The sequence below is a fragment of the Staurois parvus genome, unplaced genomic scaffold (genome assembly GCF_062004578.1).
Source record: "Staurois parvus isolate SC_StPar_1 unplaced genomic scaffold, SC_StPar_1.0 ptg000818l, whole genome shotgun sequence".
Taxonomy (NCBI): Eukaryota; Metazoa; Chordata; class Amphibia; order Anura; family Ranidae; genus Staurois; species Staurois parvus.
This window is the reverse complement of record NW_028318614.1, coordinates 11047968-11069308: the sequence shown is the minus strand read 5'-3', so window position 1 is coordinate 11069308 and position 21341 is coordinate 11047968. Positions and strand designations below refer to the sequence as shown.

At 41.8% G+C, this 21341-nt stretch overlaps 1 protein-coding gene across 2 annotated transcripts in view; it reads right to left on the bottom strand.

The window, feature by feature from the left end:
* The window catches only part of B4GALNT4 (beta-1,4-N-acetyl-galactosaminyltransferase 4), a 144529-nt gene that overhangs the window by 7191 nt on the left and 115997 nt on the right, over positions 1-21341 (bottom strand). For both annotated transcript variants that reach the window (XM_089655055.1, XM_089655056.1), the window contains exons 17-20: positions 18891-19044; positions 5292-5364; positions 5054-5207; positions 1263-1389 (exon numbers count right to left, since the gene is read on the bottom strand). In XM_089655055.1, coding sequence (XP_089511181.1) covers positions 1263-1389; positions 5054-5207; positions 5292-5364; positions 18891-19044 — 508 coding nt within the window. The remainder of the gene's footprint in view (positions 1-1262; positions 1390-5053; positions 5208-5291; positions 5365-18890; positions 19045-21341) is intronic.

The following is a 21341-nucleotide window of genomic DNA, read 5'->3' as shown; positions in this document are numbered from 1 at the left end:
CTAATTAGGTGACTTCTGAAGGCAATTTGTTCCACTAGATTTTAGTTAGGGGTATCAGAGTAAAGGGGGCTTAATACAAATGCATGCTACACTGTTCAGATATTTATTTGTAAAAATTTTTGAAAACCATTTATCATTTTCCTTCCACTTCACAATTATGTGCCACTTTGTGTTGGTCTATCACATAAAGTCCAAATAAAATACATTTACGTTTTAAGTTATACCATGACAAAATGTAAAAAATGACAAGGGGTATGAATACTTTTTACAGCTACTGTATATATATTTTATATACAGTAGCTGTACATAAAAAAAAAATATATATATATATATTACAGGTATTTTGTTTATTACAGTTGGCATAAGTAATTTCCAATTGAAATAACTGTTCTGGTAACAACTGTCGATGATAGCATTACCTCACTTCAGGAAAGAATTCTGTCTCCAGGAAAGAATGTGAGGGTGATTTCTCCTCAAAAGTGAGAAAGACTTGAATAAAATGCCCTACAGAGGTCCAGCCCTTCCTTACTCTATGCAAAACTAGCAAAAAAAAAAAAAAAAAAGACATGTTTTCCTGGTGCTCCAAAGATTTTTTTTTTCTTTTTTTAATTGTTTGGAAGTTTTTAATTGTTTGAAATAATGTAGAAAGTTACACTGCTTTTTCTTTCAGCTGTCTGCAGTAAAAAAAATATACTAAAAAGTCACAATGTTTTCCAGGAAAAACTAACTGCCTGGAACACTGTATAGCCAAAATAAGCATTAGCGGATGACTTAAGTTTCAATATTATGTAGCTTAGCAGTGGAAATACTTGTGCCTTCACTGCATAATATAGTGTTGTATCCAACTATATAAATAAAAATAAAAAGCTAAGTTTGCAGATTTAACTGCTTAAAGTTGAGCTTGACATACCCCGGGAGCCAGGCGCCAGGAGGTGGAAAAGTAGAACTTCAATCAAAATTTTAGTGTTGAACGGTTAAAGCTTCTGTCAACTTTTACTGTTGTCAGTAACAGAAATGGTTGGGGAGATTTCCTGTGTGTGGTTACATGGTCAGGAGGTAAGGAAAAACCCTACCCTTGGGGTTGTAAGCAGGGATAAAAAAAAACACCAAGACATTCTAACTCTTCCTCCACTAAAACACAAATTTTACAGACAGTAGAAAAAGCAGCAAAATGCTAGAAGACAGACACAGTGAAAATGCAGCATGAATAATATAGATTAAGGGAAATAAAAGTGAGAGTGTTCTATAAAACTGGATTGCACCTGTCTAGAAGTTCCCAGTCTTCTCCTCCCCATCGGTCTTTGAACTCTTCTGTATTCATACCTCCAATACGATCAAAATCGGACTTGTAAATCCCAAAAAGGCCAAAGCCATTAACTTCCCAATAGCCTGCAGAAATAAAACAAGGCATGAGTACATGAAGAATGCCACTGTGATTATACAATTAAAGATCAAATACTGCACAAAATTATGAGGAAGAGGATGCTGAAGTCAGAAAATTTACAATGAGCTCTTACCATAGAGAGTTTAGGAATTCGCATTATAATATATTTCTCTCATTTATACTGCAATGACCTATTCTGAAATGCTTAGGAGAATAATAAATTCTTTGCTCCACATAGGGTATTCCAAAGACTTTTTTCTATTGAAGGATCACTAAATCAAGTCTTTGTGCTGAGAACAGGAAGATACAGTAAAAACATTACCACTTTTTCTGCAGGACACTTCAGAAGTTATAAAATCTGAAGCGAAAAATTGGACCTGTGGCATGACAACCCAAGTACACATTGGGCATTATTCTCCAAGTACATGTTGGAACAGGAAATCTATAGGTGAAACTCGAAAAATTAGAATATCGTGCCAAAGTTCATTTTTTTCAGTAATGCAACTTAAAAGGTGAAACTAATATATGAGATAGTAAATCACAGGGTAAGTGAGCGCTGTAGTGAAGATAATAAAATTAAAATAAATTAAAAAGAAAGCAGCAGCTGAACACCAAAAGGCACCATATAAAACCTTCAAAGTAGTCAGAATAAAGCAGGGTGCAGCGCTAAAATGATCCGCTAAATCGTATAAACATGATATGTTAAAACATCTTCATATAAAATGCAATATAATAAAAAATCACATAAAATCAATAATAAGGTGCAAATAGAAACGTCACCTAATTGGTGACGGATAGGTGTTGGACACTAAAACCAAATACAGTTTATAGTGTGAGTTGAAAAAAGATCCTAGATGATCTTCAAAAATCCAATGGCTGGATCCGTGGATGAGGTGATAAAATATGTAAAGATTGCGCACTCACCAGATACGCAATCACAATGCGCATTTAGAGTAGGTAACCTCAGGACATCAAAGATCCTTATGTGGGTCTGGTCAGATCTGGTCAGATGCCCCTCACTGCTTGGTAGTGCTGCCATATTTGGAAATACCCGCTCTTTGTAGTCTGTTCCATCCTTCCACAACCAACTGTTGTATAAGAGTTTGATGGTATTCCACTCCAAGCCTCATAGCAGCATTCAAGGTTTTCACCAAATGTTTGTCTTTGATATAGCTGACTTTATTTTAGCCAAATTCTCTGCCTTCCAAAAGTACACAACTGCGTGCACAACCTTCAACCTTGCACAGCCATACCCAGAAATGAAACACTTTTGGACTTTTGGCAGTGTGGGCAGGTGCCAAGTCCTGCTGGAAAATGAAGTCAGCATCCCCATAAACGTCGTCTGTGGAAGGAAGCATGAAGTGCTCCAAAATCTCCTGGTAGACGGCTGCGTTAACCCTGGATTTAATGAAGCACAGTGGACCAACACCAGCAGATGACATGGCTCCCCAAATCAACACAGACTGGAAACTTCACATTGGACTTCAAGCATCTTGCAGTGTGTGCCTCTCCATTCTTCCTCCATACTCTGGGTCCTTGGTTTCCAAATGAGATGCAAAAGTTGCTCTCATCAGAAAAGAGGACTGAGCAACGGACCAGACTGTTTTTCTTTAGCCCAGGTAAGACGCTTCTGACATTGTTTGTTGTTTAGGAGCGGCTTGACAAGAGGAATACAACCTTTGAAGCCCATGTCCAGGATCCGTCTGTGTGTGGTGGCTCTTGATGCACTGACTCCAGCCTCAGTCCACTCCTTGTGAGAGACCCCAACACTTTTGAATGGCCTTTTCCTGACAATCCTCTCCAGGCTGTGGTCATCCCTGCTGCTTGTGCACCTTTTTCTTCCACACTTTTCCCTTCCACATAACTTTCTATTAATGTGCTTTGATACAGCACTTTGGGAACATCCAACGTCTTTTGCAATTACCTTTTGAGGTTTTCCCTCCTTATGGAGGGTGTCAATGATGGTTTTCTGCACAACTGTCAGGTCAGCAGTCTTTCCCATGATTGTGATTCCTACTGAAGCAGACTGAGAGACCATTTAAAGGCTCAGGAACCCTTTGAAGGTGTTATGGCTTAATTAGCTGATTAGAGTGGGACACTTTGAGCCTAGAATATTGCACCTTTTCACAATATTCTAATTTTCTGAGATTGTGGATTTGGAGTTTTCATGAGCTGTAAGCCATAATCATCACAATTATGACAAATCACGGCTCGAACTATCTTGCTTTGCATGTAATGAGTCTATCTCATATATTAGTTTCACCTTTTAAGTTGCATCACTGAAATAAATGAACTTTTGCACGATATTCTAATTTTTCAAGTTTCACCTGTAAAGCATGTCTTGTTAATGTGATGGAGTTTAAATTAACCAGCCGAAGCTGCATGGAAAACACATAATGTGCTGCTATACAAGGGTAGAATTACAGCCATAGTAGACCAGGACACTCCGATGAGGCCCAGGCATTTAACAGTTTATATGCTGCATTGTCAATCATAAATTTAGACTGTGAGTTAATTGCAGGCCTAAAGAACAGCTGTGCTTTTAGTACAATTATCCTTTCAAAGATGCCCTCATCCTCCTCTTCCCTAGTCGTAGAAAAAAGGCCCTCTTCACATGGATGTTCCGATCGGGTCCATCTGCCCATTTTTCAGGCGGACCCAATCGGAACCTCTACTCTTCTCTATGGAGCAGCAGGCGTAAACTGACATGTGTCAGTTTACACCCGCCGACATCCAATCTGATCCGCCAAAAAGATGGATGGGATCCGTTGGAATGGATGGGATGGCAGTCAGGTGGAAATGGACAGACAGTCTGTTTCCATCCGACCGCCCATAGTGGACAGCAGGATGTGTTTGTCTCTGCAGCAGTGGAGCAAACATGGACCTGTCACCCACTTGCTCAGCGCAGAGATCCCCTAGCTGGGCATGTGGATCTGCTGATAGAGTCAGCCCCGTATGAAAGAGGCCTAAATGGAGATTGATTCTTCCACATGCTGGAATTCTGCTGAGGCTGTTGTGCCTACCCCTACAGGCCATAGAGCAAGCAGTGAAGGCAGGAAAGTATAGGATTACTGAGCAGGTGAGGTCATTTAAGAGAAGGAGAATGGAAGGGATGGGGTGTCATAATAATTTGCGCTGTAAAGGCACACCATGTACTTTTCCTATTCCCTCCTTCTCCCACTTCAATGCTTACTGTACAAGATCTAACCCTATGTATGTATTTTGGCAAAGATGTGGCCATAAATAGGCTCAAATTGAACAAAGTGTCCCTGTTTAGGCCATGCAGCAGAAGAAGCAGCTCTTTGAAGACCGGCTCAGCATCATCTTATGTTCCAAGAAATTATAATCAGACAAATCTTTATAACCTTTCTAAATTCAATTTCTCATAACAAGATCTGAGTATAGATAACAAGTGATCTGATTTTACTGATAGCATGCTTGATCCACATCAGTGACTTAGAAAGTAGTAAACCCAGAGACCGACAGGTAGTTAGCATTTTCAGGGGGTCAGCAATGGCTGCCTTTATTCACCATTATAGGCTTTCTATAAGCTAATGTAGAAAATAAAGTGAAGCACTTCTACTTTCCAAAAGAGGAAGCATAGCACAGATAGAGAAGGCTGAAAAACACATGGATAGAAAAACCATTTAAACAGGAATCTGCTCTCACCTCTGGGATTCTTTGGGGAGCTACCGCAGCTCAGCCTCATAACGATCGGAGCAAAGGCCAGACGCCCCTCTACACAATGCTTTCTAACACTGTCCAGCACTGACAGAGGGAAATGTATGTGCAGATCACACAGGAACACAATGCTATGATTGTCCTAGAAAACACACACACTAGTTTATTGTAGGGCAGTACTATGTATGAATAGGATTCATTGATACTCCATCCATATGTCACAAACCTGTATAGTGTCAACTCCAACTTGTAGTCCTGCTGCCCGCTCAAAATTTCCACTTCTCTTCAGATACTGATAGCTGAGAAGAAATTGATGGCATTAATACAGGTGGTATTGTGAATTATCAAATACAGTGGCTTCAAATCTGCATTCAGATATAGACATCTGCAGAGATTCAATGGCTTACTTTTGGAAGTACATAAAAACATACACAATACTTTTAATATTTAGAGAAAACTGGTCAGCTCTATAGGATAGCTCTTTATGTAGTACCTAGTGTACTATGCAAGGAGGTAAAAATTGAGGTTTGAATGCATGGTTTGGGGAAAAAAGGCAGCTTTTTAACCACTTGTCTACCAGGCACTTATACCCCCTTATTTACCAGACCAATTTTCAGCTTTCAGCGCTGCCGCACTTTGATTGACAATTGCGCGGTCATGCAACATTGTACCCATATGAAGTTTTGATCATTTTTTTCTCAAAAATAGAGCTTTCTTTTGGTGGTATTTAATCGCCACTGGGCGCTTTACTTTTTGTGCTATAAACAAAAATTGCAAAAAATTTGAAAAAAAAGTTTCTTTGTTTCTATTATAAAATTTTTCAAACAGGTAATTTTTCTCCTTCACTGATGTGCGTTGATGAGGCAGCACTGATGGGCACTGATAGGTGGCACTGATAGGCAGCACTAAAGGGCACTGATAGGCAGTACTAATGAGGTGGCACGGATAGGCGGCACTGATAGGCAGCACTAATGAAGTGTCACGGATAGGCGGCACTAATATGCAGCACTGATAGGCGGCACTGATAGGTGACACTGATGATGGGTACTGATAGACGGCACTGACTGGCATCACTGCTGGGCACTGACTGGCGGCACTGACTGGCACAACCGCTGGGCACTGACTGGTGGCACTGACTGGCAGCACTGCTGGGCTGCACTGGTGGGTGGCACTGGTGGGCAGCACTGGTGGGTGGCACTGGTGGGCACAGGTGGGTGGGCACATGTGGGTGGCACTGCTGGGCACAGGTAGGTGGTACTTCTGGGCACAGGTGTGTGACACTGCAGAGTGGCACAGGTGGGTGCATTGCTGGGCACAGGTGGGTGATCTGCTGGGCACAGGTGGGCGGAGCTAGTGGGCGCACTGCTGGGCACAGGTGGGCGGAACTTGTGGGTGGCACTGCTGGGCACCGATCATCAGGGCACTGATCATCAGTGCCCTGATGATCGGTGCCGATCCTCGCTCTGACAACTGCCGGTTCTCGGCAGTACTTTCCTCACGATCTGACAGCGTGAGGAAAGTACAGCCGAGAACCGGCAATTGCATTTCCCTGTGATCAGCGTGTCATTGGACACCGCTGATCACGTGGTAAAAGGCCGCTGTGATTGGCCTTTTACCACATCACGTGATCAGCTGTGTCCGTATGACGTCCACCCAGAACTGGCCGGCCGCAGTGCAGCCGTCATTCGGCTATCTGCGGTCGGCAACTAGTTAAGAAAACAAATCTATGGCCATTGTTTGTGTAGTATACATGTGCAGTCATGATCACTTTGCATCCGTTTTGCAGTCCGTACAAAATTTTCAGAACTTCATCTCCTTTCATTGCATGTGTACTCCCACTTCTTGCGACAGGTGGAATATGCACAGTAGACGTAGAGATGATACCATCTGACAGCAGTTGTAGGGAACACAATAAATGGATTTTCACAGGAAAGGATAAAATGGGCATCATCCTTACAAGTAGGCGAGAGGTTTTTTACTGCCAAGTTTCATTTAGGCATTTTTCCTATTTACATGCATGATATTAGATAATTCGGTTTCTGCCATGCTTAAATAACATCCTTAGTAAATGATAGAGATGATCTACTCTGTATATTCAAAAACATATGGACACATTATTGTCACATCTGCCTATATGGCCAAAAATGGACAGCCTTCCCCCCTCATACAATTGAGTTGAGGTGTTCCCAGTTCAAGTTACTGTTAATGCTATAGTATACAAACATTTTAGACAATTTTGTACTTCCATCTGGGGCAATAGTTTTGGGAAGGGTCTTGTCTGTTTCACCATGACTGTGTCCCAATGCATAAAGCCAGGTCTATAAACACATGGTTTAAAGAGTATGGCATGGGGGAATGCGAAGGGCATGCACACATTTAAGAAGAATTGGCAATGCCGATTGTGAGCCAGGTCTTCTCACCAAACATCAGTACCTGACCTCATATTCTCTATTTGCTGACTAGGCACAAATTCCAACATAGAAGCAAAAAAAAAGGCATGTATACATTTTAAAAGAGTCGAAAAGAGATAAAAAATGCAGTTTTTAAACCACTTTGGGACCAACAGTGGACCCTATGAAAAGATCAGAGCAATTTTCCCTGTTCAGCTACTTATCTGACAAAAAAAATCATTACTTTTTATTTTTTCTTGGCACAAACAAGGTTTTTTGGTGGTATGGTCTTAAGATAATTTTATTCGTTACATATTTATATAAGTCGAAATGAGTTCTTACAGGACTCACTTGAGAGGTAAATGCCCTGACCAGATCCAGGTTGCAAAATGACCACCTCTTTTGTTAAACCAATAGTCAACCTAGCCGGAGCACCCACAATGGAGGAGAGGAACTGTCCATATGTATTTGTCCAGAAGACTTAAGTGAACCTATGCCCAGAGTAGGCACACCAAAGTATTTACATATTCTAAACAAGCATTAAAAACTATTTAAAACATGTGTTCATTCACCACTTTAGTTGTAGGCATTGCAGAAATTTATCTTCATAATTCACAACAGAGGCATGAAACCTTGGCTTAGCAGCCTGCCAACACACAGCAGGCATTTCAAAGTTGTAAGCAACTGACTAAAGTTAGATTCTCAAGAGCAGGTCGGGGAATGTATGTTAACTGCATGCGTTCCCCAACCCACAGGCAAAACATGCTAGCAGATGCGCAGGGGTGCAATTAATGCTTAATATTCTGAATCAGCTGCTGTGCCAACACAAGTGTGAACCTAGCCTTAAAGTGGTGCTAAAGGTTATTTTATTTCTGTAAATTAACAAGCATGTCATACTTACCTGCTCTGTGCAATGGTTTTGCAGAGAGCAGCCCTAATCCTCCTCTTCTCGGGTCCTCCGCCAGCTCTTGCGACCCCTCCCTCTTCAGGTGTGCCCCCAGAGCAAACTTCCTGCGCTCGGGGCACTAGTGCATGCTTGATCCCAAGCCAGCTCTGTGTGTCTGTGACCCACAGAGCGTGGCTCAGTCCTGTTCCCGCTCCCTCCTCGCTGGGTGTGACTGACAGCAGCAGGAGTTGATGGACTCCACTGCTGTGTCTCAGCCAGTGAGGGGAGAGAGAGGCTCCCGTGCACAGCGGTGGATGAAGATCAGACACAGATGAGTAAAACGGGGGCAGGGGGAGTTGTACACTGATGGCTTTTTACTTTAATGCATTGAATACATAAAGGTAAAAACCTCACCCTTTACAGCCACTTTAACCACTTGCCCTCCAGAGGATTTACCCCCCTTCCTGACCAGGCCATTTTTTGCTATTCGCCGCTGCGCTATTTCAACTGGTAATTGCAATGTTGTACCCAAAGGAAATTTTTGTCCTTTTTTCACACAAATAGAGCTTTCTTTTGGTGGTATTTGATCACCTCTGGGTTTTTTATTTTGTGCGCTATAAACAAAAAAAGACCAAAAAGATTGAAAATAAAATATCCAATAAACTCACATTTCGTCATACATTTAGGGCAAAATGTATTTTGCTACATGTCTTTGGTAAAAAAAAATCCCAATAACTGCATGTTAATTGATTTGTGTGAAAGTTATAGCTTCTACAAACTATGGTATAGATACTGGAATTTACACAGCTTTTATTTTCTGACTGCTTATCACATTTCGAGAGGTGCTAAAATACGAGGACAGTACAAACACCCCCAAATGACCCCTTTTTGAAAAGTAGACACCCTAAGCTATCTGCTAAGAGGCATGTTGAGTCTATGGAAGATTTTTTTTTCTACAAGTTTTTGGAAAATGACACTTTTTTTTTTTTTTTACAAAAGTTGTCATTTAAATTATATATTACTCACACATGCCATAGGTGTATGTTGAATCACGATCAGGATCCACTGCAGTGGATCCCAATTTTGTTTTTATTTCTTTAGTATCAGTATTTTTAACTCTTTATGGGTCTTCTATTTCGGTTGAACCCTGCTCATACATATATGTTACATTATTACATATGATAATTCCTTCCACCCTTCACTAAGTGTTACAGGATTTATGCCAGTGAACCTCAATCTCGATGGCTTTTGTCGTTGGAGAGGAGATTGAAGAAGAGATTAGCTTTCTCTCGGGAACCTCGGGATTCTATAATACCAAAGGTTGATGCTATTAAAGGACTTTTTAAACATCATAAAAAATTAACTAATAAATACCTAAACCGAAGATGGGATATCCTGTCTCTGGAATCGTATATAACCAATGGTATTATCCCGAGAATCCTTAGAGAGAGGGTTATTCCTGCTGATACTCAGAGATTTTTAGATAAATGGAAACAACAATGTATTGACCATGGGTTGGCAGTTATGCGGATAATTGTTGAGGAAGAGAAAATTCAATTAAGAGTTAAAATCGCAAATTGAAGAGAGTACTAGATTACTTGAGCCCTATAAGGAAAATTCTGATTTTAAGAGACTGATTTTATGAGATAGAAAAGGTCCACAAAACTTGCGAACTACTAAACAAACAAAATTTAAAAGAAACTTAGATGGTTGGGCCAGTGAGGAAATATTTGACCTCATTAACCAGTGTGGACGGAGCAGATCCCAGCGACGACGTTACCACTCTCATACACCATTGACAAATAGGCCCACATCATCTGAGAGCGAAGAGGAAGAGTCTAGAACAGTCAATTTTTTAGACGACAATTCCTCATGCTTTGGGAAGGAACAGAGCAGGAACTCCATGATTTCATGACTGAACTTAATGCTAACAATCGGAACATCAGACTTGCATATACTTTTGATCTTAGTGAAGTTCCGTTTCTTGATCTCCTGATATCCATTGAGGACAAAAATTTGAGAATTAAAACGTATCGTAAATCTACGGCTGCCAATACCCTGCTCTTGGCCTCTAGTCATCATCCACACTCTCTGGTACGGGGTATCCCTACTGGACAGTTCCTGCATATTCGCAGGAACTGTACCAATGGGGGCGACTACAAACAGGAGGCAGAGGATCTCTACGGGAGATTCTGTGAGAGGGGATACTGCCATGGAACTATCAAATGATCCCGAAAAAAGTGCCTCGATGCGAAAACGGAAGGAGCTCCTGCATGCTTGCACTGAGAGTGTGACCCCCCAGGATAGCCCCCCTGTACGTATCATTACTTGCTATGGCATCCAGTAGGAGGACGTACGAGCTATTTTGACTAAGCATTGGCATATATTGACACAGTCTCCAGAATAATCCGGAATTGTGGGCCCTATACCCCTAATGGTTACCAAAAGAGCTATGAATTTAAGGGACAATTTGGTACAGTCAGAATACAGACGAATACCTGCGAAAAACTGGCTAACGGACCTACGCCCGCTTAAGGGTATGTACCCTTGTGGACGATGTCATATCTGCAGGTTCGTTGACCGTACAGATAGATTTACAGATAGACAGAAGGTTTACTTTAAGGTCACATTAAGCAGTTTATGAACTGTGCAATTAAATGAGTACTATACATGCTTGAATGCCCTTGCAAAAAAATATATATTGGGAAGACCAAACGTCAGCTACGAGTGCGTATAGGTGAACACCTTGGCAGTATTAGCAACAAGCATGATAAAACTCCAGTTGCAGAACATTTTGCCAAGTTCCACAATTCATCTCCTATAGGACTCAGGGTTAAGGCAATTTATGCTCTGAACCTGTCCAACCACAGGGGGGATTTTGACATGATCCTCCTGCAGAAGGAGGAGTGGATATTCAGGCTTGGGTCTTTGGCACCCAAGGGACTTAATACTGAACTGAGCCTACAGGTCTTTCTTGAACTGCAATCTCTATGGCCCTTTTATTTTGCTATTGAAGAATTATGTTGCCTTTATCTTCATTAGCTAATTCCCAACCTGCATGGCTAGTATTTTGTAGTTAATATTGGTCACTCTTTATGATATTGTGGCTCACTGGCATAATATGAAAACTGGGTAATGTGTGATTTAGTATGATGATGTGATACTATATCCCAGGGTTTCTCAACTAGGGTTCCTCCAGAGGTTGCCAGGGGTTCCTTGAGCAATGAACAATTTTTGCCTCTCAGGTAAGTTCCCACTGACACCATTGATCTTTTTAGCAATCTGTAAGGGGGTAATTCTTCCCAAGTGTAAGGAGCATTCTTACCTCTGACTATCACACTAATGTATCATGAATTGTAGATAAATTCATTTTTAGCAAGGGTTCCCTGAGACCGGAAAGTTATGTTAAGGGTTCCTCTGCGTTGAAAAGGTTGAGAAAAGCTGCTATATCCAATTGTAATTGGTTCACTTTCTATCTATATGTAATTGACACTGTAGCAGTATGCGATGTTCTAAGTGACAAAAAGGCTGCGGTTACTTGTGGACAAAACCGGACGTGACGTGTTGGTCTCTATATAAGCCCCTAACATTATGGCCACAGCATCCTGAAGAAGTTCACTCGACTCGGTCGGTGAAACGCGTTGACGTCACATCATGATGCCCACATCCCAGGCACCTCCACGTGGCTTTGCCACCTGCCACACCGGACACGCTACTGCAGTCACATGCATATCCACCTTTACATGGAGTGTGATTCTAGCCGTACCACACAGTGGGTTGAGAATTGAAGCCCGCAACTGTATCTGGAGGGGTGAGCTGATAATATCTGGGCCAGGTTGTGATTGCATAGGGAGTTATCCCCTGGACTTTGATTGCTCTGTTGAGCCTTACACACCTGTCGTTCCTCTTTATCTGCATGCAGCAAACAGCTGTAGCTAACTTCAACCCTCACCCATACACCGGTCACTGAATCCTAGACTGTTGCTCAAACGTGAGCACAATTACTGTTCTGCCAACTGTGATGTGTTTGACTATTATCTCCATTGACTCTACTGTGATATCCAGAATGGTCTGACTGTATATGGGGATTATTTACAGGATTTAATTTATCAGCATTTATCTCCTTATGACTGATGGACTGCCATTACAATCGATGATTATATCTATGCTGGCATGCGGTACACCCCCGGTACTTCCTGAGGGATTAGTACTTCTATACTATTTTATTGCATCATTTTTGCAGATTATATCAATCATTTATTGATCCAGCACTAACAGCAATAATCGTAGGGCCTCCCGGTCCCCACAATCCCACCCCCATGTGCGTGTTGTCCTTGTGTGAGTGGAGAGCATGCCTGTGTGCCTGGGCGGGTGATGTCATTTTGTTTTATTGTGTAGGGTAGCTATTGCACCATTCACATTTTGCTATTTTTCAATAAATAAAGTTTCTCTTTAAGCTGCAGATTTGTTCTCTTTGTGACTTCTTATTAAGGGATCTTTACTCACAAGTGGGTTTTTTGTTACGTATGTGGAATCACACCCCAAAATACATTCTGCTACTTCTACCGAGTATGGAGATTCTACATGTGTGAGACTTTTTGGGAGCCTAACCACATACAGGAGCCTGAAATCCAATGACCATTTTGAAAGCCTGAAGGTGTGTAACTTCCTCATTTCACTTCCACACTACCTATCACAGTTTCAGAGGAATTTAGTAAGAGGCATAATGAGTATTTTGCAGATCTAATTTTTTCTCACAAGGTTTTGAAAAATAAAAAAAAGAAAAGAAAAAATATATTGGCCAATTGTTTCCTAAACTATAAAATATGATGGTATGTTAAGTAAATAGATACCAAACATGACATGATTTAAAACTGCACACGCCCCGTGCAATGGCGATAAACTGCATACATTTTTATTATCCATAGGCTTTAAAAGCCTTTACAGGCTACCATTTTAGATTTACACAGGAAGTCTAGTGCTAGAATTACTGCCCTCGATCTGATGTTCGTGGCGATACATCACATGCACGGTGCAACTGCTGTTTACATACCAACACGGGGCCAACACTAGCACAAGCAGTTGCACACACGCATGGGGGTGCAAGGGTGCTTTAATTTTTTTTTTGTTATTTTGATTTTTTTTATTATTATTTTTACACTGTCCATTTAATTTTTTTTTTATTGTTATCACAGGGAATGTAAATATCTCCTGTGACAGCAATAGGCAGTAACAGGTATTCTTTTCTGAGAAATCTAAGGTCTATTGGACTCTAGATATCTCCTCTGCCCTTACATCATCTATGCCCATTAGAATATACCGCCCTGCATTCACACACTTGGCGGGCACACATGAAATGTTAATTTTTTTCAGTGTTCAGCCCACGGGCTGCCGAAAAAAAAAAAAAGAACCTAACAGATTCCTCTTTTCACATCAATCAATGTGGATGAAGAAATCTGTCAAAAACAATTATAAAAAATATATGCCGAAGCATAGGGGCCATGCACCCACTGGCCACCCCAGGCATCCATGCTTGGGCATATATGCTCTTTTTTAACTGTGGATGAAAAATCTCATGCAACAGTGCTGCACACACGGGCATATATTCTGAGAGCAAGACCCTGTTGCTGTCCGAATAAACAGATTGGTGCTGCAGCTGAATGCCATTTCTGCAAAGAAAACAGCAATGGTTAACAATAAAACAGGAACAATAAAACAGTAACTCGACAATAATACAACTATTTTTGTTTTTTCAATTTTTTTTACTTTTTAAGTTTTTTTTACTTTTTTATTTGTTTTTACTTTTTTAACTTCCAGATGGTAGGGTCTCTAAAAATGCAATAGCCAGTATCCTGACTACCCAACATCTTTGGAGACCCTGTGCATATATATGTCGTGCATTACCCTATACTAATAGTCCACTAGTGTCTGGTAGCGACGGAAGCAGTCCTTGAGGCAGAGACCAAGTTTGCCAGGACAGGAGGGACAAAAAAGCAGGTGTCACGCCTAATTCCGTGCCGGCTACAGACACATCTTTTTTGGGGTGCCTTTTGGGTTAGGGTGTCAGGAATGGCATTGGGAAAATGCCTCTCATGCAGCCGGCTCACTGTACCTGTGGTGGGGGTTTGGACCACAGCACCTTCTGGATACAAAAGGGCTGTGATGATCTCTTCCTGGAATTTTAGGAAGGATCCACTTCATCCAGTTGCTTTGTAAAGCACAAAAGCGTTATATAGAGCCAATTGAAATAAATAAACAGACAATTGTTTGTACCAGCTTCTGGCTTTTCGAGAAAACAAAGTACGGCTTCATAATCTGGTTGTTGAAGTCCACCCCTTCCATGTTAAGGTTATACTCATGAACACAGAGGGGCTTCTCAACAACACCAGCTGCCATGGGAATTTGGATGGTTGTGTCTGCGTGAATGGAAGACAGGACGAAAACATCCCTTTTGTCCTACTTCACTGCGAGCAATTCATAATTTTTCAAACAGGCTTTTCCCCCCTTTCTAAGAAAGGTATTTACAAGGCGTTGGGGAAAGCCCCGGCAATTAGGTCACACGGGGCCACATGCGCTAATTCCAAGACTGTATAAGTGTCTAAATAGTGGCATGCTTGTATAAAAATGATCCACGTATAAGTGGTACCCCATATGGAAAAAGGGTGACACCATGTCCCAAACTATCTTGCTACTGATCCCCATGTAGTCTGGGCATTTGGGGGGCTCGGTCTTTTCCCTTGTAAATCTGAAAATTACATGTATAGCTTGTTGCCCTCTCAGAGGTCTTGTATATTTTGACCCCATATCTGGCATGCTGGCTGGGGAGAAATTGTTTGAATGCAAGGCGGCCAGAAAAACTAATGAGGGGACTCATCAACACAGATGTTTTGCTGGCGAGTACACGCATCTGCAAATTTCTGGTTAAGGTGATTTACGAGGGGCTGAATTTTGTGGAGCAAGTCAAATTCAGGGTCACCCCAAGGATGACAGAGTGTGTTGTCATTGAAATGCATAAATCACATTATATTCTCATATCTATGCCTGGCCACTGCAGCAGAGAACAGGGGCATATGATGAATCAGGTCTGTGGACCAATATACAGTGAGGAACAGAAGTATTTGAACAGCCTGCGATTTTGCAAGTTCTTCCACTTAGAAATCATGGAGGGGTCTGAAATTCACATTGTAGGTGCCTTCCCACTCTGAGAGACAGAATTAAAAAAAAAATTCAGGAAATCACATTGTATGATTTTTAAAGAATGTATTTGTCTTGCACTGCTGAATATAAGTATTTGAACACCTGAGAAAAGCAGTGTAAATATTTGGTACAGAAGCCTTTGTTTGCAATTACAGAGGTCAAACATTTCCTGTAGTTCTTGACCAGGTTTGCACACATTGCAACAGGGATTTTGGCCCACTCCTCCACAGAGATCTCCTCTACATCTGTCAGGTTTTGGGGCTGTCGCTGAGCAACACAGGGTTTCAGCTCCCTCCAAAGATGTTCTATTGGATTTAGGTCTGGAGACTGGCTAGGCCACTCCAGAACCTTGATATGCTTCATACGGAGCCATTCCTTGGTTATCCTGGCTGTGTGCTTCGGGTCGTTGTCATGTTGGAAGACCCAGCCACGACCCATCTTCAATGCTCTGACTGAGGGAAGGAGGTTGTTGCTCAAAATCTCACAATAAATTGGCCCCATTGATCCTCTCCTTAATACAGTGCAGTGGTCCTGTCCCCTTCGCAGAAAAGCACCCCCAAAGCATGATGTTACCACCCCCATGCTTCACAGTAGGGATGGTGTTCTTGGGATGCAACTCATCCTTTTTCCTCCAAACACGAGTGAAGTTTAGACCAAAAAGTTCTACTTTGGTCTCATCTGACCACATGACTTTCTCCCATGCCTCCCCTGGATCATCCAGATGGTCAATGGCAGACTTCAGACAGGCCTGGACATGTGATGACTTGAGCAGGGGAACCTTCCGTTCAATGCATGATTTGAAACCATGACGGCGTAGTGTTCTACCGACAGTGACCTTTGAAACTGTGGTCCCAGCTCTCTTCATGTCATTGACCAGCTCCTCCCTTGCAGTTCTGGGCTGATTCCTCACCTTTCTTATCATCAGTGATACCCCACGAGGTAAGATCTTGCATGGAGCCCCAGTCCGAGGGAGACTGACAGTCTTCTTTAGCCTCTTTTATTTTCTAAAAATTGCTCCAACAATTGATCTATTTTCACCAAGCTGCTTGGCAATTGCCCCGTAGCCCTTTTCAGCCTTGTGGAGGTCCACAATTTTGTCTCTGGTGTCTTTTGACAGCTCTTTAGTCTTGCCCATAGTAGTAGTTGGCATCTGACTGACTGTGGGGTGGACAGGTGTCTTTAAAGAGCTCAGACAGGTGCTACTAAGTTAGATTAATGAGTGGAGTAAAGGTGGACTTTTTAAAGGCACAGTAACGGGTCTTTGAGAGCCAGAATTCTTGCTGTTTCTTAGGTGTTCAAATACTTAAGTTCAGCAGTGCAAGACAAATAAATTCTTTACAAATCATACAATGTGATTTCCTGAATTTTTTTTTTAAGTTCTGTCTCTCAAAGTGGGAATGCACCTACAATGTGAATTTCAGAGCCCTCCATGATTTCTAAGTGGGAGAACTTGCAAAATCGCAGGGTGTTCAAATACTTCTGTTCCTCACTGTATAACAGCTTCAACTCTTCTGGGAAGGCTATCCACAAAGTTTAGGAGTGTGTCTATGGGAATGTTTGACCATTCTTCCAGAAGCGCATTTGTGAGGTCAGGCACTGATGTCAGACAAGAAGGCCTGGCTCGCAGTCCTCACTCTAATTCATCCCAAAGGTGTTCTATCGGGTTGAGGTCAGGACTCTGTGCAGGCCAGTCAAGTTCCTCCACCCCAAACTCGCTCATCCATGTCTTTATGCACCTTGCTTTGTGCACTGGTGCCCAGTCACGTTGGAACAGGAAGGGGCCATCCCCAAACTCATCCCACAAAGTAAAGGGCATGAAATTTTCCAAAATGTCTTGGTATGCTGATGCCTTAGGAGTTCCCTTGACTAGAACTAAGGGGCCCAGCCCAACCCCACACCATAATCCCCCCTCAACCAAATTTTACACTTGGCACAATTCAGTTAGGCAAGTGCCATTCTCCTGGCAACCAGCAAACCCAGACACGTCCATTGGATTGCCAGAAAGAGAAGCGTGATTCGTCACTCCAGAGAACATGTCTCCACTGTTCTAGAGTCCAGTGACGGTGTGCTTTACACCACTGCATCTGATGCTTTGTATTGCACTTGGTGATGTAAGGCTTGAATGTAGCTTCTCGGCTAAGGAAACCCATTCCATGAAGCTCTCTATGCACTGCTGTTGTGCTAATCTGAAGGCCACACAGTTTGGAGGTCTTTAGCTATTGACTCTGCAGCCAGTTGGCAACTTCTGCGCACTGCGTACTTCAGCATACGGTGACCCTGCTCTGTCACTTTACATGGCCTACCACTTCGTGGCTGAGTTGCTGTTGCTACCACTTTGTTATAACACCACCAACAGTTGACTGTGGAATATTTAGTAGCAAGGACATTTCACGGATGGACTTATTGCACAGCTGGTAACCTATCACGGTACCACGCTTGAACTCACTGAGCTCCTGAGAGAGACTCATTCTTTCACAAATGTGTGTAGAAGCAGTCTGAATGCCTAGGTGCATTTTACACCTGTGGCCATGGAGATGATTGGAACACCAGAATCCAATGATTTGGAGGGGTGTCCCAATACCTTTGGCAATATAGTGTATATATAATGTAGCAGATATACAGTGGTAAGCAATTTATTTTTATTTGCAGATAACTATGGAAATTTACTTTTTCGTTTCCACCAGGTGCATGGAAATTTGCAACCTCATAATGTGTGAGAGGCCACATTTATCAAAATGCTACAATGTGCAATTCTTAGACATACCCTCATCAATGCACAAAAGTACAATGATGTTGCAGATTAGATTATAAGATTGAAATAAAACATGCAACTGTTTTGGTCAAACTAGTAATGTATACATACTTAAATGCAATTATCCTAAATTGTAAGCTCGAAAGAGCAGGGCCCTCGAACCCCTTGTGTATTGTATTGTTACTGTCTTGTCTCTTGTTCTGTCCCCCTGCTATTGTACAGCGCTGAGCAAACCCTTTGGCGCTATATAAATACTGTATAATAATAATAATAATAATAATATGCATTTGTGAGCGAAATTCAGAAAATGCTAAGAAAGTTTGCTGCAACCACAAATTTAATGCAATCTATATTTACTACAGTAATATAGCTCATATCAGCCATATAAACTTGAAATCCATTTCAGTAAATGCCATATTACTAGTGTAACCATTAAGAAAAGGAGAGGGAGATATGGAAGAGCACGGCTGGGTATTGAGTTACCAAGTCCTAAGTCTGTTCTTCGGGTCAGGAATGTGGTATCCTGCCAAATAAAACTTTAATATGTGTTTAAGACATGCCAAAACTTGCCAAAAAAAGACAAGTATAGAAAATAGATACCTTGGCAATTTAGCACGGCGTAAAGCCTGCTCTACATCCATATCCTCACTGTCATAATCCACCAAGATAAGACTGAACTGGTCATCGTGGGTCTTTAAATACAGGAACTCAAGATCATTGATAAGCTGCTGGACCCACCGAGCTTGGTTCTTCACTGTAAAAAAACAAAAAATTAATACAAAAAAGAAAACAATATTCTCTGAGGAGCTATCAGCAGTGACTGAGTGGTTCCACAAGTGTAGCTTTGCAGATTCACCACATTAATGTGTTATTGAATTTAAAGCAGGCTGCAATTGTTGCACATAGGGAAATCTGATGGACAGTGAAAGCACAAAACAAAGCATCCTGGTCTTTTGAAGCATGACAATTGTTTATTTAATATACAAAAGCCAGGAACATCCACATACAGTCAGGTCCATAAATATTGGGACATTGACACAATTCTAACATTTTTGGCTCTATACACCACCACAATGGATTTGAAATGAAACGAACAAGATGTGCTTTAACTGCAGACTGTCAGCTTTAATTTGAGGGTATTTACATCCAAATCAGGTGAACGGTGTAGGAATTACAACAGTTTGCATATGTGCCTCCCACTTGTTAAGGGACCAAAAGTAATGGGACAGAATAATAATCATAAATCAAACTTTCACTTTTTAATACTTGGTTGCAAATCCTTTGCAGTCAATTACAGCCTGAAGTCTGACGCTGGGTTTCATCCCTGGTGATGCTCTGCCAGGCCTCTACTGCAACTGTCTTCAGTTCCTGCTTGTTCTTGGGGCATTTTCCCTTCAGTTTTGTCTTCAGCAAGTGAAATGCATGCTCAATCAGATTCAGGTCAGGTGATTGACTTGGCCATTACATAACATTCCACTTCTTTCCCTTAAAAAACTCTTTGGTTGCTTTTGCAGTATGTTTTGGGTCATTGTCCATCTGCACTGTGAAGCGGCGTCCAATGAGTTCCGAAGCATTTGGCTGAATATGAGCAGATAATATTGCCCGAAACACTTCAGAATTCATCCTGCTGCTTTTGTCAGCAGTCACATCATCAATAAATACAAGAGGACCAGTTCCATTGGCAGCCATACATGCCCACGCCATGACACTATCACCACCATGCTTCACTGATGAGGTGGTATGCTTAGGATCATGAGCAGTTCCTTTCCTTCTCCATACTCTTCTCTTCCCATCACTCTGGTACAAGTTGATCTTGGTCTCATCTGTCCATAGGGTGTTGTTCCAGAACTGTGAAGGCTTTTTTAGATGTCGTTTGGCAAACTCTAATCTGGCCTTCCTGTTTTTGAGCCTCACCAATGGTTTACATCTTGTGGTGAACCCTCTGTATTCACTCTGGAGAAGTCTTCTCTTGATTGTTGACTTTGACACACATACACCTACCTCCTGGAGAGTGTTCTTGATCTGGCCAACTGTTGTGAAGGGTGTTTTCTTCACCAGGGAAAGAATTCTTCGGTCATCCACCACTGTTGTTTTCCATGGTCTTCCGGGTTTTTTGGTGTTGCTGAGCTCACCGGTGCGTTCCTTCTTTTTAAGAATGTTTCAAACAGTTGTTTTGGCCACGCCTAATGTTTTTGCTATCTCTCTGATGGGTTGTTTTGTTTTTTCACCCTAATGATAGCTTGCTTCACTGATAGTGACAGCTCTTTGGATCTCATCTTGAGAGTTGACAGCAACAAATTCCAAAATTTGTTTCATTTCAAATCCATTGTGATGGTGTATAGAGCCAAAAATGTTAGAATTGTGTCAATGTCCCAATATTTATGGACCTGACTGTATGGTGCACCTCATCTATCACAGCAAGAGTGTGTTGCTCATCACTGCACACAGTGGTTTCTGGTAAGGCTGATGTGTTTCCAGGGTCCTGCCCCCTTCACCAATAAAGAAGGCGGTACTCTGGAAACCAACCAGTCTTACTAGATGTGGAACTGAACACCCCACTCTTGCTGTGACTGATCTGCAGCACCATATTTGTATGTTACAGGCTTTTATCTACCAATGATTGTGAGCACTTCTATAAATAAACCTTCCATACTAACAGTTACCATGCTATACGATGCCAGGGTGAACTGTGTTAAGTTTTATAGCCCGTGCACACATTAGATTAGTGTGCAGGCAGCTGTCAGTTTTGGGGGTAGTAAGCCATGGTGAGAGGGTGGTATGATATGCATTGCAGTGCATCACAGAGTTCCCTTTTTTCTTTTGTCAACTTTATTTAAAGTGCACAAAGTGAAACTTTATTCATGTCACTGCATAGCAGAGCAGTGCATTGCACTGCTGTCCGGTGACATGCGGCTGCCTTTCCAAGCACTGCGATAAAATGCAGCATGTCTACATTTTATTGCAGCTTACTGCACCGCACCTCCAGGCTGCATTACAGTGCAAACGGCGCACATATAAAACAAATGTTTTCTATGTGCCCAAGTGATGACT